Source organism: Acartia tonsa, chromosome 11 (genome assembly GCF_053477335.1).
Source record: "Acartia tonsa isolate MP-2025a chromosome 11, ASM5347733v1, whole genome shotgun sequence".
In the NCBI taxonomy this organism is placed as follows: Eukaryota; Metazoa; Arthropoda; class Copepoda; order Calanoida; family Acartiidae; genus Acartia; species Acartia tonsa.
This window is the reverse complement of record NC_137270.1, coordinates 47,632,683-47,644,919: the sequence shown is the minus strand read 5'-3', so window position 1 is coordinate 47,644,919 and position 12,237 is coordinate 47,632,683. Positions and strand designations below refer to the sequence as shown.

General features: G+C 31.9%; 1 protein-coding gene across 1 annotated transcript in view; it reads left to right on the top strand.

Annotated features, from left to right (window-relative positions):
- Positions 1 to 12,237, top strand: part of LOC145332801 (uncharacterized) — a 41,664-nt gene that overhangs the window by 21,043 nt on the left and 8,384 nt on the right. The window contains exon 7 of the mRNA XM_080177862.1: positions 2,573 to 2,677. Coding sequence (XP_080033988.1) covers positions 2,573 to 2,677 — 105 coding nt within the window. The remainder of the gene's footprint in view (positions 1 to 2,572; positions 2,678 to 12,237) is intronic.

Genomic DNA, 12,237 nt, shown 5'->3' with positions numbered 1-12,237 from the left:
AAGAACTAACAGAAACAGATCAAAATTAATTTATACCTTTTTTATATAAGTTTAAAATTAATAGCACAATTTTAAAATGGCAAAATTAAGACATTTAAAACTCAACTAAAAGTCCAAAATCTTAATATTAAATCGATAGGATATATCAAACTTTAAAACAATTTATTTCCCTTATATAAAAATTGAAATAGTATTAGATGTATAATTTGTTTTTAAATGAAATTTATGTGGTAATTTAAATATAGCCAAAAAATGGATATAATTTTACTTGGATCTTACACCAACTAATTATCATGTACTCTAATTTAGTGAAACTTGTAGCTGGATAAAATAACGATCCCCTTATCCACCCCATTTGCCTCATTCCTACTGGATAAACGAATTGACCAACAAGTGATGTCCATGTTAGCAATTAGCAAGTTGACGACTTTTTGCCCTGTCATAATATCCAAGAACAATCCTTAATTTTTTTCTGATTGTCATTTTTTGGCGCAGCTATTGACATTGCCATCCTTGATTTAAATTGTAAAACAAGATATTTGCATTTCAAGAAAAGTGGTAGGGAAACAAAATTTGAAGGAATCATGAATGCAGTTTAGGATGCGTAGCAACTCTACAATAATTAGGTCATGCAGTATTATTATATTAAACGAAAACTCAAGGTACATTAGAATCTTAAGCTTAAGGTACATTAGAATCAAGGAGGGAGGGGACATTAAACTATAAATTATACTAGTACCCAATATTTTATAACCACGTTAATTTATTCTTTAGCTGAAAAACTTTTTTTGGGAAATTCCAGTATGGCCTCTAAACTGATTAACATCCGCTAGAGTATAACCAGTTTTAAGCCATACTGCAAAAAGGGAAAGGTAAAACATTTTATTCCAACATGGCTTTGTAACTGATCAATATCCGCTGGATTAGAACCGGTTCTCAGTCATACTGAATAATCAACGTATTATAGACCATTTTTTCAATATCAAAATTAAAAATTATATAACTAATACCAGTTTTGTTAGCCCGGGCCTTTTGATCTTATATTTTTTTTTTACCTGCGGAAAGCTATCTATTATACGATGCGACAAATAATTATTCCAACAATTAAACCCATTTTGGTCGTTTTAATCCTTGTTTAATCCGAATGAAAATATTCAAGTCCACTTGTCTAGAAGTCAAACATTGTTGTACAATGTTCAACAAATTTGCAAATTTTATTTGATTTTTTCAACACGCAATTCAAGTTCTTTAAAACTTTATTTCCCGTACTCTGTCAGTTACAATGGATTTATTATTACTTGGATCTTACGCCAGAATATCATGTGAAACTTGTAGCTGGATAAAATAACGATACCGTCATCCCCTTCCATCCTACCGACCAATGAAAGATCTCCTTGTTAGAAACCTGATTTGAAGACAATTTTTCCGTTGTTTAATATCCATGTACATTCTATACCTATTTTTGTAAGTATGTAAGGCAGTATAATATTTTTATGAATATTTTAATCATTTATTCTTTATTTGATAAAAGAGAAAATAAGTAAATATATAATAAATCAAAAAAAAATACCTTTTTTCAAATAACAAAATTTCCCCAATAAAAGTTGTTTTTTCTTGTTCAAGCTAAATTACAATGAATTAAGATTTATTTTTAACACAAAATAAGTATTTCCGATTTCTTTGACAGCTGTAGAATGTATTTGCAGGGATCTAAAGGGATAAGACGATGCACTATAAATTATCAATAAACATAACATAACACAACAATGTTTATGACTAATTAAGATTTGATAAATGAATCCAAAAATGTTAAACGAGTAGGAGATCGTATTTATAAAACTTTGGGTACCAGTGTAATTTACTGAATATTGTCTTCTACAGCATACTTATAAACTACTTTTTAAATCTGAATTAGAAAAAATAAACTCGTCCTTCTTTATTTCTAGTTCGATAAGGTATAATAAGATAATTGAATTTATGATGTTGTAATATTAAATACTCTAGCGGCTACGCCCCTAGAGGCCTCTAATAGTACTTTTAATGTTTTTTTATTTAAAATATCTAATTAGAGAAATAATTGGTTTATGTTTCGTTCAAGTCTCTTTTTCGGGAGGGGTAATTTTTTTCTAGGGGCGATTTCTCTTGGGAGGGTGGTAGTACCCTCCCCCAAAATAGTTATAAACCTTCGGTACAAACACACAGACATCCTGTTACTTTGGTTTAAGGATTATTATTGTTTCCAATATAAAAATATGAAAACATTAGCTTTATTAAAATTAAGTCTAGCTTCTGTATGACAAACGATACATTATTACGTGGATGTTGCACTAGATTTGTATGTACTCTGATAAAGTGACATTCGCAGCTGGCTAAATTCATGATTCCTCATTATTCGACCCTCCTACTTGATGAACTAACTGACAAATAAATAAGGTCTATATTATCAAACTAAATAAACAGCAAATTTTCCCCTGACAATATATCCACGTATATTCTATATTCATTTGTATGGCATATCAGACATAAATTAGGTCTGCTTTTGCAGATATGTTACATTGTTATTGTTTTTCAGGTTCTGAAGGAAGTATGCACCCTATCTCTTCATCAATTTGGCTGTAGGGTGGTTCAAAAAGTTATAAATCTATATCCAAAGACTACAGCCGCTGTCATAGCAAAGGTAAGTGTAATTTAGGGTGGTTCGAAATATGGATTTAATTTGAAAATAACCTAAATCCATCTTTGGACCTATTTCTTCATCAGTTTGGCTGTAGGGTGGTTCAAAAAGTTATAAATCTATATCCAAAGACTACAGCCGCTGTCATAGCAAAGGTAAGTGTGTAATTTAGGGTGGTTCAAAAAATGGATTTAGTTTGGAAATAGCCTAAAACCAGCTTTAAACCTATTTTTTTGTCAATTTGGCTGTAGGGTGGTTCAAAAATTTTAAATTTATATCCAAAGACTACAGCTGCTATCATAGCTAAGGTAAGTGTAATTTAGGGTGGTTCAAAAATATGGATTTAGTTCAAAAATAGTCTAAAACCATCTGTAAGCCATTTCTTCATCAATTTGGCTGTAGGCTGGTTCAAAAAGTTATTTACTAAGTATATTTGCGATTACTTTTATTTAATGAAATCTTCCAATTTTTAACATGTACAAAACGGCCTGCTTAATTGCTTCAAGATCCATGTCAGATCTATATAGGAAATAAATATCTATAAACGAGCTCAAGTTTTCCAAGGAATATGTGATTAAAACTCATAGTGCTCCAATAATCCATAATAAACTCTCATTGCTCAGAACGATAAGACCCATTATTTTACTTTATTAAAAATAAATTCATTTTTTTCATTTCATGTTGCTATTTACCTTATATTGATGTATTTAATTTCTAATCATAAAAAAGAAAATTTAAATTTATAATATGATAAATTTAAGAAAACTATGTTTTAAAAGAATTCGATTGTGGCGACATTTTGTGTGTTCAAATATTAAACTAAAATTGTAATCATCATCATTAACCCTTTGGTGATGGTAATGTAAAGAAAAAAATATAATTTAAAAAAATCTTTTAAAAATCATTTAAATTATTAAATATTTACTTTCTTTTAGATAGTAATGCCGGGTGAGGAAAATAGATTTATTGAGAAATAGATATGCATATAGAAAACTAGCCAATAGGGAGATAATTATATCGAGCCAACTCTAGTAAATATATATTTAAAGACTACAACTGTTATTAACCCATTAGTGCCGAACTGGACATTAAAACACGGTTCCGAAAAATGGAAAAAAAAACGGTTTCCGGCTCCATAATTGCATCATTCTCAGTATGAATCCCTCCTCTACTACCCTGGCTTTCATTTCCCCCTGGAGCAGGCAGTTTAGCTTACTTCCGTTTTATGGTATAGCTCAACAAAATTTGAAAATCATGAAATTCAAAATACCCCTTCTAACTTTTTTGTTTTTATAGTAAAGTCGCTGATTTTTTTCGTGAAATCTAATGTTTATTGACAAGTACATCTATATGTGAATTCGTTTTATTCAAATTATTATTTTTTATATGATTTTTTTATCGTTTTTTTACGCCCTATTATGACCCGGTTCAGTTTGGCCATACATACCCGAAAATTTTAAAACCCGGCTCGGTTTCGGTTTTTATTACCCGGTTTTAACTTTTCAAGCAATAAAAATAACAATTAACGTCATTAGTAAGGGTTTGAGCCACCATAATAACCCTAGTAATCTCTATAGGTGTCACCCAATAGTTTTATGATCGTTTTCTGATATGTAACACCCAAATTTTATATGTTCTTTTTTTGTAGTGTGTGTCTTTTAAAACTTCGAGCAACGGGTTTTTTTTACCCGAAAACGGCGGCACCTATAGCCGAAACACTAAATTTGAAATAAATCGCTTCGTATTATACTTGTAGCTCTTTAGATTACATGAGGTTGTGTAGTTTTCAATTACGGATCGTATCAAAGTTCTAAAAAGTGTTCATCTCACTTTTGGCGTTCAAAAATTACATTTTTCGATTTTTGGTCAAAATAACCGGGTTTATACAGGTCAACCGGGTTTTAAAACTGGGGGAAAGCACCAAAAACGGGTGTTAATGCCTGGTTGGTATTTATGGCCAAGCCGAACCGGTTTTTTTTTTGCAACTTTCCTGTGCACGCCACTAGAGCAAAACAAAAAAATACGAATTCCGTTTTGACCATTATAAAGCTTCCCTGAAACTTACAGCTCGATCGGCCCATAAAAGTGGCGCTCGGCACTAATGGGTTAAAGCTAAGGTAAGTGAAATTTAGGGTGGTTCAAAAAAAGGTATTTACTTTTAAAATAGCCTAAAACCATCTGTAGGCCAATTTCTCCGTTAGTTTGGCTGTAGGGTGGTTCAAAAAGTTATCAATCTATATGCAAAGACTACAGCTGCTATCATAGCTAAGGTAAGTGAAATGTAGGGTGGTTCAAATATGTGGATTTAGTTTAAATTTATTATGTAAATTTAAAATCTGGGAATAGATGGATAATTGGAAGGAGTAGAAAGCAAAACATAAATTTTGAAAATTAGTATACAATCATCTTAAAGATCTTAAAGTTAAATATCCTAAAACCAACTTATGACTTTAATCTAAAAGTAAATTATCCTATATTCTATATCCTATGCAAGTGCGTCCAAGCTTTTATGTTTTTGGGAGGGGGGGGGGGGGTTGGTTGTAAAAAATCAAACTTTAAATTCATTTCGGGGTTGTAATCACACCTTTACCCCCTCCCCTCATTGTACGTCCTTGATCCTAAGACTAACCTATTAGTAAAAAAGCCTAAAACTACCTTTGAATCTAAATATTGAGAACACTATCAGTTCAGTAATCATGTATCATGTCATAAGCGTGCAGAGATCGGGTGCTAAAAAAATATTTACGTTAAAGTGAAATCAGGAAAATCTGCCTCTCCCTGTTTTCACCCAACAAAAGCAGCCCCTGGAAATACCCTGTGAACGCCACAGTTATGTACTGATACTTGTAGAGAAACTATGTATAATAAATGTAAGATTCTTTTATGTGTATGTAATGTGTGGTTAAGTGTTTGTAACAAGTAATTGGGAAAAATCCACCATTTTCCACCGGGTTTAAAAGCCCCCCCCCCCCCCCATTTGTTGTACCACCACCCTCCCAAGCGAAATCGCCGATAGTGGAAGATGGCGATCATAACTATTCTCAGATATCTTCAAACTAGTTTACCCCCTCTCTTCCCCCTCTCTTTTTTTCCTTCCCCTTTCAAACCTATAATTCTGGTGTTCATACAAATGCGCCAATTTTTGTTTTATAAAAATTTTTTGAAAATAACATCTGTTTGGTTTTCCTTTGCAATTAAGCTTTTTTTTAGGTACAGGGAAGGTTTTTAACTATTTTGGGAGAGCGTATCTCCACCCTCCCAATTTAAAATCCCCCACAAAATTTTTTTTCTGAATATTTCTTATTAAAACTCAAATTAAAAAGTAGAAGGGCGGTTGACTTATCCCCCTCCCACCTTAAGAACACTTAGAGGCTTCTTGGGGGCGTTCGTTGCCCCTAGTCTTTCTTAAAATAAGAGCTATGTCTTGCATTTTTTTTCAATTAGGTGTTTGATCACGAATTTCATATGGTAAAAATATTTTTCTTATTTAATTGTTATCCTAAAAAGATAAAAGTTATGCTTGAAAATTGTTTTAATAGCTATTATTATATGTTGCATTTTTATATAAACGTGAGAGTTGTGATCACAATTGGCGTAACATTTGTACTCTTTGGCGTCAATGCGTATTTTCAGATATCCATTACTCGCTATCGAAATCGCCTATGGAAACAAATGAACTTCAACTTTTTCTTTTTAAAACTACAATAGAAATTGGGAGGTCGACTTTCTTCCTCCCGTTAAGTGCCCCTAGAGGCTCTATCTTACGTACAATATTTTAGTTATGTTAACCCCCTTTTAAAAAAAACTAAAAAACTAGAGGTTTATTGGTGTTCTATGGTTTAAAGTATTGTACCAAAACTTTATATTCAGATTGCATTATACACAATTTACTTATATACAGGGTGTTTTTATTTAATAAGACAAAAGTTTTGCTTTATTTATTCCACTTACCATTGACAGAAGTTAATAATCAATATCTCATTTTCTTCATTGAAGTGAAGAGTTTTATATCGGAAAAAAATGTTTCATTGTTTTCAATAAATTAAAAATCGGTTGTTCCAAAGAGTCTAACTAAGGAATATATTTTAGTAATTATAATATTGTTACCATCCCTATGTAACCAAAGAATATATTTAAAGAATAATGTTACCATCCCGTATGTAACCAAAGAATATATTTTAAAGTATAATGTTACCATCCCGTATGTAACCAAAGAATATATTTTAAAGAATATTGTTACCATCCCGTATGTAACCAAAGAATATATTTAAAGAATAATGTTACCATCCCGTATGTAACCAAAGAATATATTTTAAAGAATAATGTTACCATCCCGTATGTAACCAAAGAATATATTTTAAAGAATATTGTTACCATCCCGTATGTAACCAAAGAATATATTTTAGTAAATATAATATTGTTACCATCCTGTATGTAACCAAAGAATATATTTAATTAATTAGAATATTGTTACCATCCCATAGGTAACAAAGAATATATTTTAGTAAATAGATTATTGTTACCATCCCGTATGTAACCAAAAAAAATATATTTTAGTAAATATAATATTGTTACCATCCTGTATGTAACCAAAGAATATATTTTAGTAAATAGAATATTGTTACCATCCCATATGTATTTAATGAATATATTTTAGTAAATTGAATATTGTTATCATCCCATATGTAACCAAAGAATATATTTTAGTAAATTGAATATTGTAATCATCACTTATGTAACCAAAGAATATATTTTAGTAAATAGAATATTGTTAACATCCCGTATGTAACCAAAGAATTGTGTTTACATACAATTATCTATTTATAGTTTCCAATATTTATGTGCATTAAAAACTGCATCCTTTTAATAAAGTAACAGGTTTTTTATCTGTCTGTCTGAACCTAAGGATTCCACTAACCACTAAACTGATATGGTTCTTCATTACATTGCAGCGTCTTATAGCTCGTGGAAAGGCAGTCATTATAAATATATGTTGAAATAAACAAAAATATTACTGAAAGTGTAAGAGTGAAATAATGCAAAGTACTTTGTAAAAGAGAAAGATTTTACAATAAGGGGACACAAAAGTTTTGCTAACAGCAAAACTTTGTTAACATGTGAGAATACTAATCTGTAATAACATGGTAAATTACCCTTTCTTCTCAATTTATTCTACGCTCCTTTGCTTGCCTCCTCTCTCTATCTACTTTACTCTCTCTCTCTCACTCGATTTCCTCTCCCATTCTTTTTCTCAATATATTCTACGCTCCTTTGCACTCTCTCTCTCTATCTCCTTCTGTTTTTTTTCTGGCTCTCTTTCTCTCTCTCTCTCTCTCTCTCAACCTCCCTTTCTTTTTCTCTCTTTCTCTATCTATCTCCTTTTAACTCTCTCTTTCTCTCATTCTCTCTCTCTATCTCTCTCTCATTCTCTCTCTCTCTTTCACTCTCTCTCTCTCTTACTCTCTCTCTCTCTCATTATTTCTTTCTCCCTATCTCTCTCTCTCTCTCTCTCTCTCTCTCTCTCTCTCTCTCTCTCTCTCTCTCTCTCTCTCTCTCTCTCTTCTCTCTCTCTTTCTCTCTCTCTTTATCTCCATTTTCTCTAACATTCTTTCTCAATATATTCTACGCTCCTTTGCATTCTCTGTCTATCTCCTTTTGTTTTTCTGGATCTCTTTCTCTTTCTTTCAATCTCCCCTTCTTTTTCTCTCTTTCTCTATCTATCTCCCTTTCTCTCTCATTCTTTCTCAATATAGTCTATGCTCCTTTTAACTCTCTCTCTCACTCTCTCTCTCTCTCTCTCTCTCTCTCTCTCTCTCTCTCTCTTTATCTCTCTATTTCTCTTTCTCTCTCTTTCTCTTTCTCTCTTTCTCTCATTCTCTTTCTCTCTCTCTCTCTCTCTTTCTCTCTCTCTCTCGCTCTCTCTATCATTTTCTCTTTCTGTATTTCTCTCATTCTCTCTCTCTCTTTTTCTTTCTCTTTCTCTTTCTCTCTCTCTCTCTCTTTCTCTCTCTCTCTCTCTCTCTCTCTCTCTCTCTCTCTCTCTCTCTCTCTCTCTCTCTCTCTCTATCTCTATCTCTCTATCTTTCTATCTCTCTCCCTCTCTCTCTCTCTCTCTCTCTCTCTCTCTCTCTCTATCTATCTATCTATCTATCTATCTATCTATCTATCTATCTATCTATCTATCTATCTATCTATCTATCTATCTATCTATCTATCTATCTATATATCTATCTATCTGTCTGTCTGTCTGTCTGTCTGTCTGTCTGTCTGTCTGTCTGTCTGTCTGTCTGTCTGTCTGTCTTTCTGTCTGTCTGTCTGTCTGTCTGTCTGTCTGTCTGTCTGTCTGTCTGTCTGTCTGTATGTCTGTCTGTCTGTCTGTCTGTCTGTCTGTCTGTCTGTCTGTCTGTCTGTCTGTCTGTCTGTCTGTCTGTCTTTCTATCTATCATTCTAAACGTTTCAACAACTAATTTTGATCTACCGAAAGGACAATTTTGTGGATCTTCATTTGGGATGTGCATCAATTTATCGGCCATTGTCTTATCCCTTTAGATCCCTGGATGTATCCCTTCTTCCTATCCTTATTATATATTTATGAATGAATCCTATTATATAAAGTAGTATGGGATTTTGTCTGAAGCTCAAGATTTTAATAACTACTGAACTGATTGAGTTCTCATTGGTCCCAGGAAGAGTTATTCTATACCTATATTAGCAACTACTTTTTTCTTTTTTTTACCTTATGAATTATTTTCGACCAATTTTTTATAAAACAGCTTTCTTTATTGCATCAAGATCCATGACAGATCTATTTACAAAATAAACGTCTATAAATGAGCTCGAGTCTTCCAATAGTAGAATGTAAAATACTTATAGTGCTCCAATAAATAAACTCTCATTGACCAGAATGATAAGACCAATTATTTTACTCTATAAAGAATGATTTTTTTTATTTCATGTTGCTATTTGAATTATACTAAAGTATTAAATTTCTATTCATAAAATATAAAATTAAAATTTATAAAATAGTAAATCAAAGTTTTGAAATAATTTGATACTAGCGACGAGTTGTAATGTGGTCAGATATTAAACTAAAATTTAACATTTAACTAAACATTTTAACCCTTTCAGGACAATAATTTGAAACAAAAAAATACTAGGATCCTAAAATATCCTTATACTAAAGTAACAGGATGTTTGTCTTTCTGTGTGTCTGTCTGTGTGTGTGTCTGTACCGAAGGATCTCGCTAACCACTGAACCGATTGGGTCCTCCTTAACAGGGTAGCTTCTCATAGGTCCTGGGAAGGTTTATAACTATTTTCTGGGGGGGTGGGACACCACCAACCCCCCCAAAAAATTTTTATTTTTATCTTTTTAAACTAAAATTAAAAATGAGTGGGGACACCCCCCCCAAAAAAAAAAAAAAAAAAAATTTTTCACCCCCCCAAATTTTTTTTACTTTTTCTTTTAAAATCTAAATTAAGAAATTGAATTATTAAATTCGACTCTCTCCTCCTCAAGTGCCCCTAGAGGCCTCTAGGGGCGTAACCGCTAGTTTTAAATACAGAAAGAGAGACAAAATTATAAATACGAAGAAAAAGATTAATATCTAGGGATAGGACAATGAAAGAAAAAGATTAATATTCAGAGATAGGCCAATGGAAGAAAAAGAATAATATTCAATCTAGCCAATAGCAGGATAATTATAGAATGTCTCCTCTAGTAACTATTATAGGGGAGAAAACCACCACCCTCCCAAGAGAAATCGCCCCAAGAAAAAAATTCCTCAAAAAAATTGTTTAACATTTTTCAAATTCTTAAATAAAAATTAGATTACCAACTCCCCTTTCTTCAAGTGCCCCTAGAGGCCTCTAGGGGGAGTAACCTCTAAGAGTAGTCTCTAATAAAATATTTATGAATACATAGATAATTGTATCTACTTGATCCATATAAGACAGATGGATTGACATACTGGAAATTAGAATATATACATCCATGTATAAGAATGAATATATTATTAGTTGGATGTTTCAGCAGATTTTCATGATAAAGTGAAACACGCAGCGGGCTAAAATAACGATACAATGCCCCCCATTAACCCTCTTCACCCCATCCCCTCCTACTGAATGAACCAACTTACCAATAAATGAGGTCCATATTAGCAAGCTAAATGACGACAAATTCTCCCCTGTCCATTGGTAGATTTGACCCTTGTACGGAATTGAATGCACACCGCACTGACAGAAAGAAAATTGGACTTTCACACAAGCAAATAAACATAATATTATCACAGAAAAAATGTATGATATTCAGATATTGTATTTTTTGTGTAAAAAATAAAAAACATGCACATGAGTTTTATTTTACTTTATATTGATCAAAAATAAAAAAGTCTTATCATTGTAAATTTTTTACAAATTAAACTGTAAATGATACTGGTACCCAAAGTTATATAAAAAAGTTCACCCATTGTTAGCCTAAAATCTTTGGGTATTTATTTTAAATTATGATTGAATTAAACATTTAACTAGCAGTGTCTGAAACAGCGTAGTATCCAATAAAAATGACGTCATACAATACAAATGACCAATGATAGGCCAGTATACAATTATATATAACAGTGGTCAATTACAATGTATACTGGCCTATAATTGGTCATTTATATTGTATGACGTCATTTTTTAATGGTAACTATACGCTATTTCGTAGTGTCTTAACTTAACAACAAATAAATAATAAAAACTTTATCCTTGTAGATTATATGGTGTACGTTTATTCGGTACATTTTATATGGTTTATTTCATATGTTTCTTTTCCAGTTTTTCTATTAGGTTTGTACATCTAGAGCTAATGTTGTTAGAGTTGCGTTACTTTTTAATAGTGTTTTCATTGTTATTAAAGGGGTCTAAAGGGATAAGGCATTGGCCGATAAATTGATGTACATCTCCAATGATAATACACAAAATTACATCTTCTCTAGATGAATATTAATGGTTGAAACGTTTGAACACTTATCTTAATAAACCAACCAAGGCCCTAAAGTTGCTAAGCCAACCAATAAGAAAACGTTAGTATTATAAAACTTTGGAGACTGGTGTAATAAACAACCCATTGTCCCCTGCCTCCAAGGTTTCATAGTTATTACAATAAAATTTATGGTAAGCTGTTTAAAAGTTTGAAACTTAAATGACTTAATAATAACAAAACGAAAAGTTGGATCATGTCAGATTTACAACAAAAAAGATTCTTAAAAAAGATGTCAGACTGTTAACGCAGGGATCTAAAGGGACAGAACAATAGGCCACATATTAATGTACATCCCTAATGTTGATACACAAAAATACCTCTTATGTAGATCACTATTAGTGGTAGAAACGATTAAACACTCAACCTAATGACCAATCAATCCAAATGCAATAAACTTCCCAAAGTTATTAAGCCAACGAATAAGGAAATATTATTATAAAACTTTGGAAACTAGTGTAATAAAGAGCACGTGTTGGAAGAGTTTGTTTTGTCTATCATCATTTGGGTTGTACATCAATTTATGGTCCTTTGTTTTTTT